The sequence below is a fragment of the Stegodyphus dumicola genome, chromosome 2, assembly GCF_044657685.1.
Source record: "Stegodyphus dumicola isolate Sdum_Otavi_A_Nest chromosome 2, ASM4465768v1".
NCBI classification, from domain to species: domain Eukaryota; kingdom Metazoa; phylum Arthropoda; class Arachnida; order Araneae; family Eresidae; genus Stegodyphus; species Stegodyphus dumicola.
This window is the reverse complement of record NC_140769.1, coordinates 227998940-228025103: the sequence shown is the minus strand read 5'-3', so window position 1 is coordinate 228025103 and position 26164 is coordinate 227998940. Positions and strand designations below refer to the sequence as shown.

Genomic DNA, 26164 nt, shown 5'->3' with positions numbered 1-26164 from the left:
TCCGGAAAACGACATGCAGGAGGGGCGAGAAACTGCTTGCGGGGATCTGAAGTGGAGCGCCGCGCACGTGGAGGACGGTGATAGTGAGTTGGTATTTCAGTGACTCTTTTCCATCGAATGCGCCCTTAACGGTTTATTTACTTGTAGTAAAGGTTTCGATCAAGTTAGGATTTTATTTTGTTTTTCTCGTAATTTTATATTAGCTGTCATAATGAAATATAGCTATGGATCAAAACAATGTTTTTAAATACGTTTAATTTCAAAATTCAATACGAAATTTTACCATGCATCGAAAATTTCACTTGAGGGCGATTTAATTTAATACATTTTAAATCATTCAGAATGATAGAAATTTCAATGCAAAAATCTCAGTTCAAATTAGGCCATTGAACCATTGATGAATTTTTTAAATTTCATTAATTTTTTAAATTTCATTAATTTAATTGTTTTGAGACGAGGTTCTTTCGAATTTTTAACGTCTGCAAAATGCTTAGTTTGCTTTTCTTCTTGACGATAAATGGAGTTAATTCCAGGTAATCAATAACCAACATCAATGTACTCGTATACTGATTAGATATTTTTACGCTTCACAATAAATATTATTTAATTAAAAATTAGCCTAATAAGAATAAAAAAAAACAACGTCTGAGCAATTAAGTAAGACAAAATGTAAAAGTTCTACAAATTCCGGTGGTAAAATGTAGTACTTCCATTTTCGTTTTTAAAGACAGAACGGATAATTTCGTAAAATAGTAAAATAACGTAAGAAATGCAGCTCACATAGTTTCTGATGAAAAAAATATATATTTCTAGAATTCTCAAGACATTGTAATTACAATTTTCTGCAACGAAAATAGTCAATGAGAAACATTCAGGTGATCTCATAGGTCACGTGACGTATGTCCAGTAATGTAAACAAGGTTGCCCTGCTGCATTAGATTTGTTGAAAATTCGAAAATCTAGTTTAATTTGAATTATTTATGAAATTTTTCATTTCATCTTTAATAATTATTTCGTTCATTAATTAATTGTTCATTTGGTTAGTCTAATTTTTGTAATTATTATATTTTATTGTTATTTTCATAATAATCTTTGTTCACTGCTTTACCATGTTTTTATTGTTAATATTTATATATGAAGCTTTTTCCTTTATTTGATTTCTAGCAGTGAAATTAATAATTTTTGTAACAGATTTTTCTTTATTTTATGGAAGTGGTTAAAAATATTATCTACATACACCTTATATATTCAAAAGATACATTTTAAATTATTTGAAAATTACATAATTTGATTGTACAGTTTTTTTTTTTTTTTTTTTTTTTTTTTTTTTTTTACTTTTTAAATAACTCAAAAAGATTTATTTTCAAGTCATTAAAAAGATCTATCATATGAAATAGACCAATGTAATTCTAGTGCATTTACCTAATGCGCATACTAAACTAGGGACTAACACAACCATTTATTTTCAAGAATTAAATATACATTATAATTTAATATTTAGACTAAAAAACTCAGCAATCTCCCATAAAAATTGTGGAATTAAATATTGGTTCATATATAAAGTCTCCGCTCTTTTTTGCCACTAGATGGTATTGATGCCTATATATCCGGCTGTCTCAAACAAACATGTGCTTAAAAGGTTACATTCAGCTTCCATTGTTTATGAAGATAGTTTTCTAATTTGTTGCTTGTGTCAAAAGTTATGTTGATTTGAAAATGAGTGAAATGTCTAAGAAAATACTTTTTTTTTTTTTTTTTTTACTATAAAAAAGGTAAAAATGCTTCGAAACCCGAAAACTTTGTGAAGTATACGGTGAGAATGTTCTGAGTGAACGAAAGACCCAGCAGTGGTTTCCTTGATTCCATTCCTGAAATTTCGATGTAGAATTTGGAAGGGTCCATTATAAAAATGTACCAAAAAAGCGCGGAGACTTTTTATATGACCCAATATAAATTCTCACAAAAGCATCCTTTTATATTAAAATATTATTTCAGTATTACTGATGCTTGTGATATTACAGCTGTTAGTATGCATATGAGATAAGTTCATGAAAATTCACTACATTTGACAAAGAACTTGAGAACATCCATGTCTTCCTTATATTCATCTGACTCGACTCTAATATCACCAACGGAGGGAATTAAAAAATTACTTTTCCTTTGTTTATAATATTGATTAAAAACTTGATTATAACAGGCTAAATTATTAAAACACACTGTGATGAAATTAATAAAAATTTAGTGGCATAGCATGTTTAGTGGCACTATAATTAATGTTCATAAGAGAAAACTAACTTGGTATTTATGCTTTTGCATATAAGCAGATCTTTCATGAATTTAGCTATTTCAATAACTTAGAACAATTATTCAGGAACTATGAACGATTATATTATTCAGGTTACATTTTAAAGTTTAGAAAACGTTACTCAAGGTTTTGAGAATATTTTTTCAACTAACTGATGTACACTTTATATTCCTTATAAAGTAAAACATGAATATTGATAAGCATCGTACATAAGAAAAATTTATAAACCTTACGTCATTCCTGCAGAAATTTGAACAGATGTTTTATGATGAATTGTTATCTTTATCTGTGGCATAACACAGATGTTATAAGTACCTTGCTATCCGGCATTGCTTCAAAAGAAATATTGTTCACACTCTTTTTCTTGAACAAAGGAAGACTCTTTTTATTACCATAAAGAATGAGAAATCACTTCCAAGGGCACTTTTTAAGTTTTCGCAATAGCTGTAAATTTCTAAATTAGAGAAATCAATTAATTTTAATGACACATACACCACATGTAGAGATTGTTGTTCATAGCCCACGTGACCAAATTTTCTCTCTTCTTCTCTTGCAGAATGTATCTCATTCTAAATAGAAAGATTTAGAATTCTAAATAGAGATTCTAAACAAATCCGCCTTCTATCTTGAAGGTGGATCTTGAAAATGACTTGCGTATTTATCTATTTATAATCTATACACAAGAAAAGCAAACATGAGAATCATATGTGAGAATTTAAGAAAATTCAAGAATAACAGCTAGATTTCCTAAGAACTGCGAGCGACTTTCTTTATTTTTCTAAATGTGTATCGTTTTAAAAGTAATAAAACTGTTTCTGAATAGAAATAAAGATCTGAAGCAAATTAAAAAGCATTAAGCAATTAATAGTTAAACTCAAATCTAATCGCACTTATTCTGGCCGGAAATGGAAAATAAGAGAGATAACGAAGTTTTAAATTAATATAAACGTTAGTAAAACTTAAAATCCTTACAAACTTATTATACAAATAATATTACAAAATGAAGATCCTTAGTCTGGTCACTAAGTTTCAGTTATTTAAAATGCAAAGTTATAACATTTGGTTTGTTACACTATATCTAATTCGCAAAGTACTTACCTAAAGCATAATGTTTGATTAAGCTTTAGCCATTCGCGAATACCGTAAGAACTAGGGACTAACTGATTCTCAGTAAGATACAGTGACAATTTTAATCGTTCCAATAATCATACGGTTAAGATTAAAGTCTATGCGGCAAACTATTAAGTTTGCATAACTTCTTGGGCTAAAGGAATGTTGTGACAGGGGCCGAGGGATTAACTCAAATCTAATTGTAGTAAAACTTAATAATTACCAACTGATCTTCACAGAAGGAAATAAAAATGGAAGAAACCTTAGTGAGCTTCCCAAGAATACAATAAATTTATCTTTAGAATGAAGAATAATAGCACGAAACAGAACTAGTTTTTTTTAAAAATCTACATTCATCTGTGTGGAAAAACTAAAGTAAGTGCTATACAGGAAGGGCATGCTATGAAGAAATTTCTGCTCCAGATGTGAAAATTATAACGCAAATAAGAGAATTTTAAAATTAAATTATTGACTGTTAAAAATCATCTCAAGACAACGTTTCGCAAATCATGTTAATAATAATAATTCAGAATCTAAATCCTTGTGCTACAAGACGGTGGGTGTTCAGTTAATTGTATTGTGAATGGCCTGAGCAATAGATTGTGAAAGGAATTTAAATTTATTAAAGATTTGCATTGATGTGACTAATCTCGCTTGTCTGATATCAGATCAAGCCCACGCGATTAACCGTAGCAAGGATCCAAGACTGATAAGAGCCTTGGGCACCTTACAGGTGACAGTACGACCCCCAACTCTCGACAGGACTTTCGGCTAGCCGCATATTTAGACGGCCCTCTTGCCGCACAGACACTATACATTTACAAACATCCATGCCATCTGCGGAATTAGCACCCCGATCCTTCAATATGGCAATCAGAGTCACTAACCACTATCTCGGTTGGGCGGCACTTAAGATTTTTAAGAAAAAATTTAAGAAATTCTTAATGAATTTTTTAATTTATTGCGTATGAAATCTTTCGTGATTTCAAAATTCTTTTATCAAAGAAACAATTCATTCTCAGAAAAGACTACCAGTTAATCTTGAATTTTGCTTCCAACATTCGCCGCACAACTGAACTAAGGAAAATCTTTGGAAAAACAATAGATATGCAGCATGTAAGAATATTGCACTTCATGGTGCTTAAAAAGCAGCTTAACTTCAGTTTTTGACCTGCGTAAATTCAGTGTGTTTTAGGAGACGGTAGCATAGGTCCAATTCAAAAAGCAAAAAATATTTTCACCAATAATGTTGCTCGGGTTCTACAGAATTTTTTATTTCCGGTTATTTTTCTTTTTCACCAATATAACTTGCTTTCAAGTTCTCTAAGAGTTTCTGTCGACCTGTCTGTTAGCTTAAGAAATATCTAAATCTCTTTATCCCGCAGTGTTTAACATGTCAAAACTGCTATTCCTTCTAATTGCCTTGGGAAACTGGAGTCCTGGTTACAGCCGAAAACATCGCGGAGGAAAACAACGCAAGGCGAAAACGTCGTGCTACAAAACATCGTGGGAAAAAACATCGCAAAGAGAAAACATCGTGGGAAAAAACATCGCAAAGAGAAAACATCGCAGTTCTAAAACATCGTGGTACAAAACATCGTCGTCGAAAATAAAGCGGTTCAAAAACTTCGCAGTTTAAAAACATCGTCGTCGAAAATATCGTAGTAAAAAATAAAGTATCTGCACATCATTCGCATGACGATAACATCGCAGACATGCTTTTTTCAGGCCTTTAATAACTGTAAATGGATATTCCCGTAATGATTTGTGAGCGAAAGATGGAAAGAAGGATAATTTTTACATTCATATTTTTTATTAACTAATAAATTTGAGAAAATAAGAAGGAAACTTAAGCATAGAAAATTAATGCAACTTATAGCACTTAATAGAATTTTAAACCGACATAGTTAACTAACAAAGGCTATTAATAAATCATTTTTTATAAAGTTTTTACTGGTAATTTTTCATGAAAAGTATAATCTATAAGTTGCATTTAATTTTCTATGCTTAAGTTTCCTTCTTACTTTTTCAGCAAAAATTTATTAGTCAATAAAAAAATATGAAAGTAAAAATTATCCTTCTTTACATCTTGCGCTCACAAATCATTATGGGAATATCCATTTACAATTATTAAAACCTGATAAAAGCATTTCTGCGATGTTATCGTCATGCGAATGATTTGTAGATACTTTATTTTTTACCACGATATTTTTGACGACGATGTTTTTAAACTGCGAAGTGTTTGAACCGCTTTATTTTCGACGACGATGTTTTGTACCACGACGTTTTCGCCTTGCGTTGTTTTCTCCGCGTCGTTTTCGTTCGCGAAATTTTTGCCGCGATGTTATCGGCGGACTCCGGAGTCTTGAGTAGGAACAGGGAGCTTACTCAAACTATGCTCGTGTGTGCGTAGACGATGCAACACAAATAAGAAGGGTTAACTTTACCCTTTATTTCTCACAGCGTACAGCCGCTCCCGCACTTTAGGATACAGAGACCAGCACTTTTGGTCTAAAACGTAGAAAATAAGAAATAAACCAACTATAACTAATTAAGAGTGTGTGTGTAATTTTGGCAAAGCCTCAAGGGCTATCTGCTTAAGGGGAGGGATGCCTTTGTGGAGGACTTTCTAAGGGAAACTGGCTCGTATACATGTTACACATGGGGAAAACCACGAAAACGCCCATGCAGCTAGCCCGTTCGCGGAATTCGAACCTCGGACCGAACTACCAGTGTTCAGCGACTTTACCGCTCGGGCGCTGGTGGGCTAACTAATTAAGATAAAGATATATAAGATTATTATAAGAGCTGCACGTAAATGCTTTACAGAGACTATTAACACGAAAATTGGCCTTTTGAAACTACGTATGTAGTGAACGAAATGAAAATACTACAATACGTCTTAGAATACTAAATTATGGCCTTAAAGGCAGACATCAAATGACTGAAAAGCACACGCGTGATGGCAGGACAGCAAGAAGGTTTTCTCTTTTCTTGGCTAAAAGCCACTTCCTAAATACCTATACTGTTTGCAACCTTATTAGCATAAATTATTCTACTAGAGCTTATTCTGGCCGAAAAGGGAAAATAAGAGAGGATAGCAAAGTTTTAAAAATAAAATAAATGTTAGTAAAACTTAAAATGCTTACAAACATACTTTTAAAATTTTGCACAAATATTAATCCTTTTCAGAAAATAAATTTTGCATTTCTAATCATTTTTGATTTATTAAAATTTCCCATAAAATCCTCACCTCGTGAATTAAATTTTCATTAATCCTTGTAAATTAATTAACTTTAACCTTATCCTTACAAAAGAATTTAAAGCATTAATATTATTATTATTACTATCATTGATTTTTTTCACTGTCTCGCACAATAAACTGTTAGCTTATTTCATTTTATTTACTCTGTTTTGCATTAAGATATGGCATAATAGCGCAGATTGCATTTTCAGTTAAGAAATAGGCTTTTTCACCCTCAGCATTCATTGCATAGTGTTTTGGTATAATTAATGCCAAGCCCGAAGCTGAATTTTTTAATTATCAAGCTTCAGTTTGAAACATTTCTTTTGTTTGTGTTATCCAGCAGCACGAGTGCAGAGACAAAACAGAACGACTGCTTGAATAATACGGTTTCTTGTGAAAAATAGTTATATTAAAAATGTTTTTCTTTCCCTCCAACTTGACAAAGCTCTTAGCACCCAAATCATCTAACGAAGATCCCTCTTTTCAAAAAATTGAATGAAATAGCCACCACTTTCGGGAACTTGTAGTGGCGTAAGGCTATTTAGCCGCCCAGAGGGTATAGTGGTTCGAGGAGCCGACTGCATTGGCGAAGGGCCCTAGTTCAAATCCTGGAGAAGGCATGGATGTAAATTGTCTGTCCCCTCATAAGAGGTAACGGCGGTCGCATATTAAGTGCTTCCACAATAAAATGGCCACCACTTCTGCCTTAGGAATGTACAGTGCTGAAAAAAAAAAGCAAGTACCCGCCAAACGAGGAAAAAAAAAAAAAAAAAGAAAAAGAAAAAAAAAAGAAAAGAAACCCTCTTTGCTTTTTGGTAAGCCGGGTTTGTTCAAATCCACCTTGATTCAAATCCACCCATCCAAAATTTTAAGTCGAAGATTATAACAAAATCTCGCTTGCCCGTATTCGATATATGCGATCACCATTTAGGCTGATTGACTGAAATGTTACTACTAATTCGTAATAAATCAGTTGCTCCGTTTCTTTTTTAATCTACGCTTTAAAAAAAAAGAAAGAAAAAACATTCCACTGCTTGAAATTTTTATAGAAAATCTACGGAGATGGATTTGTTTTAAATCTGGGAATATTGTTGCAATATTAAAGTTAGAAGGAATACGTAATTATTGCTGCATAAATATTCAGATGATGATATTCAGAGATTCAGATTCAGATGTAATTCAAGATAACTTTTCAGTAAAATCTTAAAACATCGCTCAACTTGAACAACAGTTTAGCTTTAAGAATCAATATATTTTAATTAGAAGATTTAAATGGAAATAACGTTAAAGAGAAATTACATTATAGAAATACCACGCTATGCAGAAATTGTTATACATGTGACAAATTACTGCTGCTAGTTATTACACACAAATAATGCAAAATCCTCCAGAAAAATGGAAGATGACTCTATGTTACCTAAATAGTAATTTAAAAGTTACTTTGATTTTACTGTGTCGATCAGTGTATGCTTTCTCTAATGAAACTAATATTTCTTAATAATTAAGTGTAAATACATTACTCTCATTCACATCTTTAGATAAACCGCAACCCCGCCATAATTTCAGCTATTCTATTGAATACCTTCTCAAGAAAGATCCTCTTCCAAAAGCAGAAGCGAAAGTTCCGAATCTCGATTCTAATCCATGGATAGAGCCTGCCTACTTGAGTGGACCTACATGGACAGCAGGTAAGTGAATACGTGAATTTTTTTAAATACCGTATATTCCGGCGTATAAATATAAAATATAAGATCGGATATTACAGGTGCGCGTTATACGCCGGATATAAAAATGATAAATTTAAAAGTTATCGAATAATTCTTCATTATCAAATAATTTCCGTTACGTAAAGCGTATTAATTATTGGGCGTATTATTCATTATCCAGTCATAAGATAATCCATAAATAATCGAAAATTGCTTGTATTTGGTTGTTTAAAAGAGGTATGTGCATATTACATATATAAGCATTCTTTGGGTATAATGCTAATTGCAACGTGACTAAGCTCATTACGTTGACGAGTTCTTGTTATGCAATAACAAAATGCATTAGCTTCAGTTCTCAGTTCTGTATTCCTTTCACTATCGAAACACTTTTTAAATAAAAGGTATCGAATTCGTGTATCGAATCACTTTTTAAATAAAAGGATACTGCCATCAAATGTTTTTACTATGTGTTATTTTTAAAGAAATAGTCTAGCAAATATAAAAATAAATGTATGGTAATACTTTACACTTTATAAGGAATTCGAAAAATATGCTACTGTTAAAATTTTATGATCGTTAAATTATTGATTTGTGAATTCGATGCACTATATGACCAGAGGATATACTACGGTCGATGCGATATTTTTAAAGTATGAGAACGGATGTATATATGAACACGTTCATTGTATGGGAGAATATAATAAAACAGAGTAGCGTTTATAATTAACATTGAGCCATGAAATTATGGTTCAGGGTTTATGTGATTACGGCAAAGCCTCGAGGGTTATCTGCCTAAGAGGAGGGATGCCTTCGTGGAGGACTTTATAAGAGAAACTGGCTGGTATACACGTTACACAGGTGGAAAACCACAAAAAGACCCATGCAGCCAGTCCGTTCGCGGAATTCGAACCGAACTACCAGTGTTGAGCGACTTTACCGCTCGCTCGCTGGTGGGCACCCATAACCCATAAAACTATGAATAGATTAGATTTTATTTATAAATGATCAATCGGAAGTGATTAGTTTACTTAAAGCTATTAGCTACTCCGTCAATTCCATATCGTAATATGGAATCCGCGGTAAGTCGTCTGCTCTGCCCACATTAAATTTTTAAGTACATCTTACATCTAAAAACCCCAAAGCCTATTTATTGTATTTTCAAGTATTTATTGCATTGCATTTATTGTATTATATATTTATAATTTATTGTATTTATTATATTATTTATTGTATTTCAATGTATTATTGTATTTATTGTATTTTCAAGTTAATTGATTTACTTCTTTCCAACGCAGCATAGCTCTGATAATACAGTGGGTAAAAAAAGTATTGGCAATTGCCTATAATTGATCAGTCTAGCTAACAAAAGAAATGCTTGACAACTTTAGCTGGACATAATATAAACAGAAGGCAATAAAGACACAAATCTAATGAAACTTTCGTTTTAATATGCATTTTACACAAAATATACAACAAAAATGTAAATTTGCATGTCAAAAAAGTATTGGCAAGATCGTACAGCAAAATGTGGGAACAAAATTTAATGCTTTGTATTCATACATTTTGCATTAGTAACAGCTTGTAATGTATTTCTCACAGAGAAAACCAAAGTCCTAGTTGCTGAAAAAGTACTGCTGGGAAAAACTAAAGTCCTGTTGGAAATTGTGTGCCATTCTTGCATGAGTATACGCATAAGTTCATCTTTAGAAAAAATGTTACGTTTCTTGACTTCTAGGTCTAATTTGTTCCATAATTTTTCAATTGAATTTATGTCAGGCGATTGAGGCTGTGTCTTTAACTGGCGAGGAGCGTTATAGAGTAACTATTGCCAGGTGAGGTTCACTGTATCCTTAGGGTCATTGTCCTGTTGAAATACAAGTGATGTTCCTAATCCAAGTATATGGACACTGAATTTCATGTTATGGCGCAATATGTCAATGTATGTATGTGCTGTCATAATACCAACCATGAAGCACAGGTTACCAACTCCGTTTGTGGGTGGCTGCCATAACGCTACAAACAACGATGCTCCCTCCAACATTTTTTACAGTCAAATGTTGTTTTTCCAGTTCGGTGGTAAGCTTTATCCACACAAATCGTCGTCTATCACTCTCGGAAATGTTAAACTTCAATTCGTCGGACAAAATGACAGTGTTCCAAAGTTCTTCTGATAAATTAAAATTAGATTTTATAAAATCTAATCCCTTTCTCCTGTTTATTTCTGAAAAGAAAGGTTTCTTTCTAGCTTCCCTTCCATATAAATTTCCTCTATGTCAGACGTTCCGTATAGTCTGTCGACTAAAAGTGTTATGCAAAATATTAGCAACATCTTTGGCTAGCAGGGGTGCACTTATTTGGAGATTTTCTTAACCTCTTTGATAATGCCACGTTTTCCCTTGCAGAAAATATTCGATGCCGTCCACTTCTAATCTTATTTTCCGTCGATACTGTCTCTTTGAACCATTTTACTACACTTCTAACAGTAAATAAACTTATGTTCAGTTGTAATCCTATAGCACGATAAGTTAAACCCTCATTTCTGAGCTGGATAATTACGTTTTTAACATTAATAACCAACTCCTTCGACTTCGATCACAGTATTAGCAAAATAACGTTTTAAAAGTTTTGAAGTAACACTGCATACTTTATATTAACAAGGTTTGTTATCAGTCTAAACGCGTGACCTCAACATAACAAAATTTGCATAGCAGTTAGAGCATTGCCAATACATTTTTGACAAGCAAATTTACGTTTTAGTTGCATATTTTGTGTAAAGGCATATTAAATTGAAAGTTTCATTAGATTTTCGTTTTTCTTTTTACCTCCTGTATTCGTTATGTCAATAAAAACTGTGAAGCATTCCCTTTGTTAGGAAATATGAACAATTATAAGCAATTGCCAATACCTTTTTTACCCACTGTATGAGTATACTATTTTAAGGATATAAATTTACTTTGCGTTTCTAATCCCAAGCACGTTTTTGTTAATCTTCAATACCGTGAATTCTGTGCTAGAAATATACGAAGCAGTTTCTTAATTTTCACCAGTAGCTTAGTACCGATAAATCGCTTTTGATGGCTGTAGTAGAAGAATTTTCGAGGTGTTTCAATGATTCAACCATCTTTTCGAATAATTACAGCGGGCGCGGCTTAATTATCATCACGTTTGTCCACGGCTGTTTTGATAACATTAACCGAATGACAATATTAAGAGATGAGGAAAATATATCCTTCAGAATAGAAATGGAATATAACTAATTTAATATAAATATAACTAGAAACATTGCAACAAGCTTTTCCATGGCCTTTTAATTAGGAAGATGCAGAAGTTTGTTAATGAGCTGTTATTAATCAACTGTTCGGAGAGCTTATTGGACTACTGCTGTACCGCTAATCTCAACACTCGGAGGCATCCCTCGTTCGAAGAGAGCCTACCAATGTAAAATTTAAAATTAGGCAAAACAGCTTAGTTTGGTTTAGATATATTCGGGAAAAACAAAATGCAGACTTTTTGGCTGGCCCACTAGCGGCCGAACACTGCGAGCCAGTTTCCCTTAAAAAGACCTCCACGGACATTCTTCCTTTTCGATGAAGTACCTAAGGGCGAAGGCAAGTAATAAGTAAAAAAAAAAAAAAAAGAGAAGAAGACTCTTTTGCTGCTGAAGAAAAGCGACATCTACTGTACCATAGTTTATTTCCCTCAAGCCTAAGAATTTATGTTTCTAATATAGAGTGTCATTTTTGTGGAAGACTTAGTCTTCTATACAGCAAGGCCCATTTATTATTTTTTACTTTTGAGTAGATATCTATAGATCAACAGCTCAGATACGTAATGAGAAATTAATATTTTTAAAAACAATAAAAGAAATCTTTGTAGCACCGACGTGCTCTTATGAGCAAAAAAAAAAAAAAAAAAAAAAAGTCGTACATGTAGCTTACGAATATATTTAACGGGTATTTTTAAGCATAATTAATTTTATTGAGCTGAGTACTGGTAGTTCGTCCAGGATTCGGATCCCGGCAAACGGGCTGGCTGCATAGGCGTTTTCATGGTTTTCCTCATATGTAACGCGTACACGAGCCAGTTGCCTTTAGAAAATCCTTCACGGAGGCATCCCTTCCCTAGATAGCTCTTGTGTGCTTTGGCGTAATCAATTAAACCAAAACATTAATTTTTATTGGTTACCAATTCTTTGTGGTAAAACATCTGAAAGCACTTGATAATATCCAAATTTAATGGCTTAAGTTTGCTTGCAAAATTTAAATGCAATAATTCAAGCCTCATGTTTTCTAATATTAACCTATAGCGGCATGACGACCTTCAAAAACAGCAGTATACGTGGAAAAAAGGACTTGAAGAGTCGTTGAAGTCATCCACGTCTTTTATTAACATCATTTTAGTAACATCTTTTATTAACATCATCAGGTAGGAAATAATACAATGTTTCTAAAATACCTCCCTCCAACCTCTTTTTTTTTTTTTTTTTTTTACAATCAAAGCTGTTAACTTTCCTGTCTTTTCAGCACTTTTCCCATTGTCTTTCAGCATTTTAACGAATAAGAATCACTACGCTTTCTTTGTCCATTTCCATGCTCAGATTCCTCTTGCACACTGTTAAGTTTTATTTGACAGCTAATTAAAAAACTTCCCTGCTTTTATTGCGTTTAAAATATCACTTGAAGAATAATTTTCTATCTGCGAAGACAAATAAGAAGCTTTCCAATCTTTTTACAACTGTTTAGAAGCCTTTTTTATTCTCCAGATACTGGCTATTACTAAATAACATGAATTATTTCAGAATGATCTATTCAATCAATAAATACTGAGAAGTCGCATATTTCTTAACCTTTCACCCTTCGAGATAAGCGATAATTGGCAAATTGGCTACTTCTTTAAGCCGTTTTGAAAAAAAAATTTCACTTTCACCATTGAGGTTTTTTTTTTACTTTATAACTGGAGCATAAAACTTTTTCTTTAAAAGCTTCTAGTCTCAGAAAATGCGAAAAGTTAATAGCGGCCATCCAAATTTTGTTTTCGACAAGATCATATTCAGTTCTTTTAAAGGACTCAACTTGTTCTTATCCAGATCTACAAAAGTAAAATAATTTACTTCCTTAGAACAGCTTTCTTACTCACAAAAATAAAAACCTACTATATGAAGCATTTTTTAAAGTGTAAGATACATAAAGTAGAAACTGATTTTAAATTGACAAATTGGATTCAATCAAGGAAGAAATTTCCAGGTGACTTCTGATTCAGAAAATAATCGCTCTTTTCATCGGGTAAAATAAGATTTTTCATGGCTGATCACTTTCCACAAAAAAGGTAAGAAATTTTGTCGAGGTTAGTAACAGCAGATTTAACTTTATTGTGGTTTTTATTACTAAGTCATAGCCGAAGTCGTTATTACTTTTCGAAGGGCTGAAATGTATACACCGCGCAAAAAATTATTGTATATACCGAAAAAATTCGTAAAACGTACGAATTTCGGCCTTTATGTACATGATGTAGCTAATAAATAATGAAACAGTGTTTTAAAAATGGAAAACTTTGACATTTATACTGATGTATATTACTCGAACTGCTATTCTTTCATGCTAATGAAAGTCGAAACTCGAAAGAAATGAAAGACTAATACAGTCTAGAAAAGTCACATGACTTTAAGAGCAGATAACTCAATTTTTTCATCTCTTTAATATTAAAAGGGATAAAAAGGAACAGAAAAACTTTCCCTCGAGAGGCAATTCTAGTTATTGGAAAAGGAGGACAAATCTGGACAACAGGCAGGATAATTGAAGACGCACACTTGCTGGTTATACGTATATTGATTAGCGTGAAGGTAAACTAATTTGCACCACAATATGTTTCAAAAAATAGTTTTTGATTGAATGATAGAATAGATATGAATTACTGTACTATAAGTTATTTCTCTCGCCTTCCTACCGTGTCTTCCTGGTGTAGTGGCTCTGCACGCTGGGCCGGTATTCCAGAGGTCCGTGGTTCGATTTCCGGTGAAGGCGTTTGCTAATTTTTCATCTTGCCTGCTTCCAAAAAAAAATTCTAATGTCTCTAAAGCTGTTATCTTAATTCTTAGGTATAAAAATGGTCAACTTAGCTAGGTAAAAAATGACTACAACATGTATGATGCAAAATGCTACAAATGCAAAATGAAATATTTTAAATTTTGAACGTAGCGGTTTTACAGTGATTTTGATAAAATACAGTCTTATCATTTAATAACAACGTCTAATATTAACACATAAAAAGAACGGCTTACCAATGGTAATCGCTGAACCTTGATAGTTAGACTCGTGATCAAATTCTTACAAACGGTCTAGTTGCATAAGCGTTTTAAGTTCTTCTTCATGTGTAACATTGAATGTAGGCCCAAGTTTCTTTAAAAAGACCTCCACAAATGCATATCTACCCTACACTTGTCTCGAACGCTTTGTCACAATCACCTAATTAACCAACATCTACGAAGTATACTGGTCATATAGTTATGTGATTTTACAGCGTTATAAGATATTTTCTCTCTCCTTTCCGCATGCCTCCGTGGTATAATTGGATACTTATTCGGAGGTCCAAGGACCAGTCAAAGTTAGAAGCCCGGTGAGAGGACTGCACATTTTTCACATCTCCTGCTTCATAAAACACCTAATGGCTCTACAGCTTTAATAAAATTGTCATTAAAAAAAGAAGGAAGGCCATGAACAGCTACTTTCATCGGAATAAAATAAAGTACTTCTGGCAATAAAACATGCACATCATCTTGTACTTTTGGTAGCCTAATATAAGTTTTAAAGTCCATTCTTTCTGGAATGCAGATAATAGTGTAGGTCGATACATTTTTGCATCCTGAGACTAGACATTCATTTTTTAAAAATTTGTTTCTGTGTGTAAGATTAGCTTGTTCAGTTACTCGAAAATGATAAATTATAAGAAGTCTGCTTGCTTAGGAGAAGTATGCTTTCATGCAAGGTTCTGTAAATGAAATATGTACTCACGTTAACTATAAGGAAAACCACGAGAATACCCATACAGCCCAGCCAGTTCGTTGGGATTTGAACCTGGATAGATGCATCAGTATTTAGTGATCTAATTCACTCAACCATGATGAGTAAATCTCACCACTAATTATTGCTCCTATATATGAAAAAAAATGCAGCTTATACAAGCGAGAATGCGATATTGTTTAAAAATGGGTGAGTTTGTAGAAACGAATATTTACATGAGGTTTTTGCACCAAGCCTTGTTTAAAATTTGATGAAAAATAATATTTCATAAAAAAGTAATAATCTGATGTAATCAGCTGAAAAAAATACTTTTCTTCAACTCTAGAACAATATTTTATAATTTTTTTTCTTTTATTCTAAACTTTCAAAAAACGTTCAAATTCCTTTCCTTTCTTTATAGAGATCGAGCCTCTTTCTACCCAGACCACCTTCCTCACGTTCGTGCCGCAGAGGTTCGGATTCCAGTTTCCGAGTGATGGTGATACTCTAACTACGGTTCCTCTCCCTCCACAAATTTTCCACTCCCCTTCTACGGAACCTGTGGATAGCAGGACAGAACAGAGGAAACTTCAAGCGGCTCGTTGCCTTTGCGGACTGCGATGTCAAGGGGGACAATGGACGTTCAATGCTTCACACATCTCTCAAGCGTTAAGGTAAGAATCTGGCCTTCGAATACTTCTCTTAAAATATTTTGAATTTCAGGAAATCCCGCACGTAATTAAAGCTCGATTAAGCAAACCTGCAGTCTAGAAGCAGCAATTTTCAAAAGCTCAGATTCTATTCTTCCTTTTGTCGAGGGAAAAGCATGATATGAGAAATTTTGTCATAATCCGTAGGCCTAAGCATCAATCTGGCCTTTATGTTTAACTAACCTAATAGATCACCTGGTATGTAAGATGGAATAGGATGGTTTTCAAATCTCAGTGGGCTATTATTAAGTTCAAGCAGTAATATTTTATTTGTAATTATTATTGAAGAAACCCTAAGAGAGAACAAATTGATTTTAATGGAGTTCGTGACTTACGTTTTCATCTCTTGCGATATTCATTTTGCTTGATAAAATTTCTCAAAACAAGCTGATTCCGTAGCTGCTAATGTAGCGAGCTTCGATGAAATTAGAAAAACTGCGTTTGAGAAATTCTTAAGCAGCTGCTTGCGATAGTCTTTAGGATTTCCTAAATCAGTCTTGGAATCGATGAAACCAAGCATGCATTCTCTAATAAGCAGGTTAAGGGCACTCTATTACTTAATTTTATGTTGTCAGAGAGGCTTTTAAAGAAAGTACTACAATAATCTGAGATCTCAAAAGCTTGAAAATAAGATTATGTTTGCAATAAAAACATTTCTTTCAAACTTGATTAATTGATAAAATAATATCTCTTGTTGCACAGTCTGATGTTTACAACGAAATAACTTTTTCTAACTATGTCTCTTGAACCACTCAATCGATTCACTTCTAATTCTGAGAAAATATTCTACTTGAGTTTACGTGAAAAATAACTTCCAGTTTTTTAATTTTTTTTCAAATATGAGAATCTGATGATTTTCGTGACAGTATTAATGACGGAATAGGCAAAATATTGTTAGAAATAGGAAGATAGTTTAATGCAATTTATTATTGAGAGTTATTCGTGTCTTAAAAATCACATTAGAAAAATGAATAATGTAACTATAAATTCAGTCATGCAGTCTTACGCAAAATTTTGCAATGTACATGAAAATTTCCTTTCGCAGAATTTTAAAGCTTTCGGAGAAAATGCCAGTGTAGCTTATAGGTTAAATTTTTTCCTGATGATTACATATGCTACTGAAGTATTTTCTATATTTGATACTGAAGTTTTGCCACATTTTGGGAAAATTTATCTGTGAGGTATTTTTCGATAGAAATCTTTTTTTTTATTAATATTCATTACGTAGTTTATAGTTGCTACAAAATATTGATTAAAGTTCTTCGGATAGTTTGTGTTTAGAATGATTTTACTAACTGTTCCTTAATTTACATTTACCAGTGTATTAAGGTTTGGCTGATATAAAGTCTACTGAAAGAAGCCTAATGAGCTAACGAACTGCAAATACTTAAATTCATAAAAGTAAATTAATATTTAAATTCTTAAAAAGTTATCAAGTGTTTTAGGATTCTGTTGCTCTATACCCGCTGTCGTCAAATTCTATCATTCAACTTGAGAGCTTTATACCAGCGGGAAAGAGTCAACGAGAAACTACATTTTTCATTATCGAGGTTATTGGTTTGTTTTTCAAAGTACTTGCTGTTTATGTCGAATTCTTACATTACAGTTTCATTCCCAGAATTTTAACACTTTTGCTTTATTTACTGATTTAAAAATTAATTCTATATACTCTAGTACTCCTCATATTCTGTATACTCTGGTACTCCTCATATTTGAAGAAAATGAAACACAAAAACAGCAGAAAAGAAAGAGTATATTGTTTCAAGTAAAAACCATTACTCTTTTTCAGGTAAAAAGTCTAAATAAATTCTTTCCTTTTTGGTGTAATATACGTAAAAGCGCCAAATTATGAACTGTTTAACTCTAGTTACTAATAACAATGATCTTTTCTTAAGCAAACTTTAGAAAAAGTTACACTTTTTAAAGTATTGTCCTTTTGAGTACTTTATGTGCTTAAATGTTTAAAAGAGTTAAAAAGGGAAAAATTTCCTATTATATTTAAAACATATGATTTTGCTGGTGTCGTATTCTGTTAATAATCTTATATAGGTTGTTAAAAATTATGTCACTTATAACTTAACTGTACTAAGAAATTAACAATCGTCTTGAATTGAGGGTTTTAACATTTTAAAGAACATAATTTTTACTTCCTTGTACGAAGTAAAGGGTATATCATTTCAACGAAGAAGTATTTCAACGAAAATATCCGTTTTGACAGCTAATCGAATGCAATTTAACGATGTTTTTTGCGTGACATCTGTACATTAGTACAGAACAAAGGACTCTTTTCCCTCAAACGAATTATAAAACTGATATTTAAAATGCATTCAGAAGAGATTTTTTCGTAGTGTCTATACTTACGTACGGATGTATCTCGCGTGGCTTAAAAAAGAGTAGTCTCAGAACGTTGAAATTTTGCATATACGACTGTCATAGCATGCAGTTGTGCACCTCCCTTTTTGGTAACAATCGCAGCACCAAAAGTACTTATGTACCCACCCAGTTACTCGGCTCCGTGCGCTCAGATTTTTATTCTTATATGTTGGTAAATTGTGCATTTTTTGCTTTAAATATAATTGAATTATGTTGTTCTTACCTTCCGGTGAAAGTTTTTATACCTTTATTTAACCTGCATGTTATAGTTGTAGAATTATCAACCATTTAAAAATTGCTTAAGCTCGGCTGAGCCTAACTTTTTTTAACATAGCAGCCATACTTGTTTACATTTGAAACTTATCAGAATAGTGTATTTGTTGCCAATTTAGAGAAACTAAACTTTGCAAGAACAAAGTAACATCTTTTATTATTGCGAATTAAATCATGCTTAATCCATTCTGAAATTATCATTTAAGTTATTAAATCATGCTTAGTTAATTCTGAAATTATCATTTAAGTTATTAAATCATGCTTAGTCCATTCTGAAATTATCATCTAAGTTATTAAATTATCTCATATAGTGACTCAGTATAGCGTCCACAAGAAACTTAAGTCCGTTTCTACTCCTTCAGTGTCTTTTTGCCGAGTGAGGCCAAAAGTATAGCGTCCACAAGAAACTTAACTCCGTTTCTACTCCTTCAGTGTCTTTTTGCCGAGTGAGGCCAAAAGTAAACTTTTAGTCTTGCGCACCGAAAAATCTGCCTTTTTGCTCGCTGGCCGAATTGCTTGTTTCTGCGTAGAAACTGTAATTTTAGTTGTAAAAATTGGTTTCTTTTGTTTTAACTGTATTTGGTGTTTTATGTTTTTCTTTTTAATTTTTAATGTAGATATTTTGAGTTTTTACGTGTTTTTGCCTTGTCGCAAAATGAGAACTAAGTTAATTGAATGAGAACTATATCTCTAATGAAATTCGAGGGAAAACGTTTAAATGAAATGCAGGAAAAAATGCGTATAATTTAATATTCCGCACAAGGAAGTCATGTGGTGAATAAATCAGATTTTTTATTCTCATATGTTGGTAAATTGTGCATTTTTTGCTTTAAAAATGATAGAGTTATGTTGTGCTTGCATTCCGGTAAGGTTTTTATGCCTTTAGTTAATCTGCGTGCAATATTTGTAGAATTATCAGCAATTTAAAAGTTGTTTAAGTGCGGCTAAGCCTATTTTTTTTTTTACTATAGAAGCCATACTTGTTTACGTTTGAAACATAGCAGAATAGGGACTTAATTCTTTCTGCACCTTCAATGTCTTTTTGTCGAGTGGGACCAAAAGGATATTTTAGTTTTGTGCACCGAAAAAATCTGCCCTTTTCCTGCTGGCTGAATTGCTTGTTTTTGCGTAGAAACTGTAAGCTTAATTATAAAAATAGTTTTTTTTAAAAAAAATTTAACTGTATTTAGTGTTTTAGGTCTTTTTTTATATCTTTCAATTTTTGATGAAAATATTTTGAGTTTTTATCTATTTTTGCTTTGTTACGAAGTGAGAACTGAATTAATTGAATGAGAAATATATCTCTAATGAAATTCGAGGAAATGAAGTGTAGAAAAATTGCGCATAATTTAATATTCCGTACAAGGAAGTCATGTGGTGTACCCATCAGCTTTTTGAAAATTGTTTTAATTACATTCGATTGTTGACAAAAGTGGTGAGAACAGACTGATATGCTTTAGAAAGAATGCTGAACATTTTTAAAAGAATACCAGCAAGAAAAATGATTTACGTCGGTTAATAAATTAATGCTTTCTGAATAAATCTATTTTATAAAGAATCAAATAGTTATCACTTACTCTCAAATTTTTATAATTGGTTAAAATTTTCTGAAAGTGTTTGATAAGTTTCTCTTCCGGGCTTCAGTTTAAGCTGTAGAGATGTGCTTCACGCAGGAGAATGATTTTTATGTGTGGTTTAATATATGTTCATTAAATGTACATTTTATGCAAACTAAACACTAATACTTGGTAAAATATGTAATATCTGTTTAGAAAACCTCCGCCGTGTATACCTTGTTCAAGCCCTCTAGCCAGACATTGTTCGGTGAAGAACTCGACGAACTCGAGCATTCCGGAGAAGAGTTTTGTTTGTAAACAATGCGGAAAAGGTTTCAAGAGGTCTTCTACACTATCTACACATTTACTCATACATTCCGATATAAGGCCCTATCCATGCCAATTCTGCGGAAAGAGATTTCATCAGAAGTCAGACATGAAAAAGCACACCTTTATACATACAGGTAAGTGTCTCGTCGTTTACTTCAGATGTTCATCTTAGTGACCTACTTTATTTCCATTATTTTGTCTAAAGCTTTAATGACACTTCAATCATGCGAAATTTAAAGATTTAAATTGGATTGGATTGTTTTAATAATGGTAAAATGATTTAAAGCTGTTTGCTTAAGGAAAGAGAGATTTCGTGGTACACTTGAACCCTAAGGGAAACTAACTTATATTACTGTTACACATGAAGAAAACCACGAAAGCCTCATGCAGCCAGCCAATTCAGTCACTAGGAATAGAATTCAAAGCTACAATACTTCTCGGTTTAGCCCTATGGCATGTAACTGGGGGAAATGTACGTGCTGCAAGATATTGAATAAGGGATTCTTTTAAAAAAATTTAGATGAATTTTCTATCAAAAATGGACTCGTATCTTTTTTTTTTTTTTTTTTTTGGCTTAGTGTGCGTTTCATGTTTATAAATTTTAAACTTGAATTTTCGAAGCAATAGAAAAGTAATAATGAAAACACAAAGCTGTCCCGTAAGCAGGTGGGAACGTAAACTCACCAATATACACACAGTCACAGAAGTCCACATACACCCATTAAAATTGAGGTTTATCAAACACTAATTAAAATTTAAATTGTTAACTTACATTAATTGTTATGTTACCCATATAAAATATATTTTCCCCAAAATAACAGCTTAAATAAGGTAAACACGGAAGTTATACGCAGATTTGTTGAAACCAGCACGCGTCACAAAAGTCAGTATAGCAGTTATTGGCTCTTAACTAAATTTGCATATGCGGCTGTTTTCTTCCGTTTTGGGAAAACACCAAGCCAAGAGTACCTCAACTATGCATGAAATTCATAATATTGATTCTCGTTTCCAAAAGATATCGTAGTTTGAAAAAGTGATTCCAAGGAAAGGAATTTCATTAGATGTCAGATATCTTATCGTAAAATTAAGACATGAGAAGAAATCTAATGGGAAAATATGTAAAATTGTTGGGATATATCATGCAACTTTACAGACTTTAATTAAAAATTACAAGTAAACGGGAAGTGTGCTGGAGAAATCTCAAAGTGGTTATCCAAGGAAAGTTATCGATAATTATTGTGATGCAAGAAGTCTTGTAAAAGCATTCAAAAGTAAGTAATCAAAAATTAACTTCCCGTTGCTTTCCGTGCAGGGAGAGAATTAAATTATTAGCTTCTGAAATCGCGCCATTCTTTTGTATACACTGGTGTGCAAATATTAAGGACGAGACGGTTTTTTCAATATAACTTTGTACAAAAGCTTTCCAAATCAACACATTTAATACCGTAAGATCCCCAATACGTAAGGACATGAGTAATGTAAGCAACACTTACTAAAAGAGAAATCAGAGGAATAAAAAGAAGCTTTATTGAAAATGTAGCATGGAGCGCAATGCGACTGAAGGCCGAAACATCCCTGTGATGGGTGTCCAGCAAGAAACATCCGGTCTTTAATAGGGGATATGATCTCCCCTGACTGCTAGGCAGGTTTCACAGCGTCTGCCCATGCTGAGAATGAGGGTGTGTCAATGAGTTGTTGAGGCATTGCTGCCCATTCGTCTTGCAGCGCCAATCGAAGCTCCGGAATCGTTACTGGTGGTAAGGTACGAGGTGCCAAGCGTCTGCCTAGAAAATCCCATACATGCTCGATGGGATTGAGATCCGGAGATAGTGCCGGCCAATCCATACGTTCAATATCCTCACTCTCTAAGAGCTGTTCGGCAGCTACTGTGCGATGACATGGTGCATTGTCGTCCATGAAAAAGAACTGCGGACCCATAGCGCCTCTAAAAAGACGCACATATGGAAGAAGAATCTCGTTACAATAACGGGTCCCGTTGACTGAACCTGCGTCGAAGATGTGAAGGTCTGTACGACTACCAAGCATGATGCCTCCCCAAACGAGAACACCGCCACCTCCATACCTGTCCCTTTCAATGATGTTCGAGGGATGATTGCGGCTTCCCCGCTCTCTCCAGATGAGTATGCGATGAGAATCGCTACTCAGACTGAATCTGCTCTCGTCTGTAAAGAGTACTCGTCCCCATTCATTGTCTCTCCAATTCCGGTGTTCCCGGTACCACAGAGAACGCCTTCTCCGATAGGCAGGCGTTAGAGGTACACACCGTACAGGGCGTCGTGCAAACAGACCACCACCGTGCAGTCTTTTGGCCACGGTAAAACGCGATATCGGTCGTTCAGTCGCCTGTGTCGTGTGTCTAGCGATTTCTCCCGCTGTCTGCCGCCTGTTTCTTCTGGCCTATAAGGCAATATACCGGTCATCTGCGGGTGTGGTTCCTCGTGGACGACCACTACTAAACCCCCACATAGCTGTTCCTGTAGTTTGAAATTGTCTCCAAAGTCGTGAAACGATGCTGTGAGCAATTCCGAATTCTGTAGCCACACTTGTTACACTGAGGCCTTCCTCCAACTTCCCAATGATTCGACCTCGGGTAAAAGCATCCAGATGTCGTCTAACAGATTGATTATTCGCCATTTCTCGCTAAGGCAGCAACTCGGTGTGACTTTAACTGCTATACGGCGTGCAATCTCTTTGCCAGATATACTGATCTTATCAGGTTCAATGTTTCTTCTAACCTTCTTCGGAAACATACAATGACCTGACTAGAACAGAGAGCTTACTAAAGCTATGTTCACTAATTGTAGTAAGTAGACAGGATACAGACGAAGGGTATACAAAACCCTTTATTTTTTTCTTTATATACAATGACTTCCGTACTTCGGAATACAATGACCCTCCACTCGGGGTCTAACTCAAAAGATATCAAAATAAAACTAAACTCTAATTTAACTTTAGAATAAGATTGGCCTTATAATAACAGAAAGCGTATGTAGCACAGAGACTGTGAACACTACAATACGTTTAATTTATCAAGAGGATTAAAACCTCTGGCCTGGAAGGCAAAGTAGCAACTGCGTAACTTCTAAGGTAAGCGGCCTGCTTCGAACTCACGGCTTCCTCTCTTTTGCTTGGCAAAAAGGCCACACTTAAATACTTGGCGTTCGCCAGACAACTTTGCATAAACTCCTTCACGCTTATAATTCTGGCCGGAAGTAGAAAATAAGAAGTGATAGTAAAGATTTAAAATAAAATAAACGTTAGTAAAACTTAAGATCCTTACAATCTTACACCGACAACATGCTTTATACTACTCAGACACTCCCCCATTACGTCTACCTGCATATCTGCGCATGTGCTACCGTACATCACCTTACTTAATCTCCTGATGGTCTTTCTGTCCGCGTTGCCTCTTCGTTCAGCTGATATGCAAATTTTTCGACTACGTCCTTAATTTTTGCACACCAGTGTATATCCTATATTATCAATTCGCAACATATTACGTTCATACAACACCGAAAAAATAGAAAACTCAGATAAATGCAGAATTTACTGCGTTTTAATGAATTGAATTTCATGAGAAATGCTTGCAAACCTTTCTTCACAAAATACTGAAGGAAGGTGATGAATAAATCTTTTTAAATTCAAATCGGATAATGGGAAAATTTGAATATTTTGCAAATCCAGACGATGATAACTTGATGCAAGTGAAATGTACAGTAGAATATAAAACCAGGAATAGTGATAACTATGATTTCTTTAAATCAAATTTTAATTATTGCTGAACGCAACATATTTGATCTTTAACAGAGTAACAGGAATGGTTGCGAAATGTCACACAAACAAAGTTTAAAATTTGATACTACTATTACTAAATGAACTCAAAGGATAAGTTTTTCTAATAATATAATAATTCAAATTAATTTTTTTATTATTTACCATGCAGCACCGGAGTTAGAAACATTAAATTAATCAAAAACACTAGCGGTGTTTTCTATGTCAAATTTCATTGTATTTCTCTTTATATTATTTTCCTGAAAAAGGCTTAAGGTGAGCAAAGAAAATGAGGCCTTCTTAAATGAGAAACAGATGGATAAAATTAAACAAATTTTGCATCTTAATATTTTGTGAGCAGAATATTCTAAAAAAGCTGTTGTATTTCACTCTTACTTTAAATTTGAAATTAGGAATATTTAAACTATCCAAGAAAACAACAAAAATCAATTCCGTTGTTTTTTGCAAGACGGAAAAATTGTCTCTTTTTTTTTATATTTTTAGGTGAAAAACCGCACAAATGTCTTGTCTGCGGCAAAGCTTTCAGCCAGTCTTCCAATCTGATCACTCACACCAGAAAGCATACTGGTTTCAAGCCTTTTGCCTGCTTCACGTGTGGACGAGCTTTTCAACGCAAAGTGGATCTTCGAAGACATAGGGATACACAACACATGCCTCACGAATTAGTGGCTCCTCTGCACCTTTTGAACGAACCTTGGTACAGAAGACTGGGCTTCGGTCCTTGCCCAATCCCACTCCATTTTCAGTACTAGATTCCCATTCTACCTTCTTACGAAGGTGTTAATATACCGGTGTACCAACTTTCAAAAAGCAAAGTTTCCTTTTTTGTACTCTGTCATGCGCTCGAAAGGAATGAAATTAACATTTTAATTAACTTGAATGCTTCCTTTGCTGTTACCTCTTCTTATATGACGAACATCTTTGAAATGAAAAAAGGTTAAGCAAACTTGAAATTTGCCAGACTGAGCTTGCATTAGAAAAGCAAACATAAGACTGAACATGGACTCAAATGTATCATTAATTATCACTCGCATATTATGTTCTTCATAATAATGCATTTTCCCCCATGTTTCTCAGTGTATATGAGTTGTAAATAAAATACACCTCGTTACTCGGACGTTGGTATTTTTCATGCAATCATAAAATTAGAAACATTGTAAAATCGCAAAACCTGCATTGCCACTTCTTTTATGAGCACTGATAGACTAACGATTTTCATCTTTGGTTTACAAATAGTTTTTGGAATTTTTGAATTTCACATAGGTATGTTTTTATCCTAATAAGCATCCATTTATTTTTTCTGTATTAAATATGCAACGCCAGCCGAGATAAAGACAATTTTTTTTGGAATACAACTTTTTTCAATTATTTATTTTTTCCTTGAATTTTTATTATGCTATTTTATAAAAAATAAAAAAAAAAATAATAATAATAAAATTAAAAATTCACCTTATTAAAATGCACGGTATTCGGGAAAGAAGTGATGAAAAGACAAATAGATGTATCCAAAATTAATTTGTTTATTGCATTGTGGTTTGCACAGCAGGAGCGTGTTAGTGCACCTGTATGTGGGCGCTATGTGTACTCTGGGTAAGTTATCAGCAATTTAATGTTAATAAAACAATTATTAGAACTTTTTACCGTAATTTCCGCTTTCGTAGTCCTCACCAAAATATAAATTAGTTAACAGAACATTTAAATACAGAGTTCTGAATGTTTTAGAGTGAGATTTTTTGCCATTATCGC

At 33.5% G+C, this 26164-nt stretch overlaps 1 protein-coding gene across 1 annotated transcript; it reads left to right on the top strand.

Annotated features, from left to right (window-relative positions):
- Positions 1–25510, top strand: LOC118187068 (uncharacterized). Its single transcript, XM_035357245.2, has 5 exons — positions 1–83; positions 8201–8350; positions 15785–16037; positions 20492–20739; positions 24902–25510. Exons 1-5 carry the CDS (start codon positions 14–16, stop codon positions 25168–25170), a joined length of 990 nt encoding a protein of 329 aa, XP_035213136.1. The 5' UTR covers positions 1–13; the 3' UTR covers positions 25171–25510.
- Positions 25511–26164: the final 654 nt, after the last annotated feature.

Bases quoted from the DNA above. Each gene is read 5' to 3' on its own strand.
- LOC118187068 (XM_035357245.2), top strand. From the start codon at position 14: ATGCAGGAGGGGCGAGAAACTGCTTGCGGGGATCTGAAGTGGAGCGCC. The intron at 8,351-15,784 runs GTAAGTGAATAC...CTTTCTTTATAG, and splicing joins TGGACCTACATGGACAGCAG to AGATCGAGCCTCTTTCTACC. The intron at 20,740-24,901 runs GTAAGTGTCTCG...TTATATTTTTAG, and splicing joins GCACACCTTTATACATACAG to GTGAAAAACCGCACAAATGT.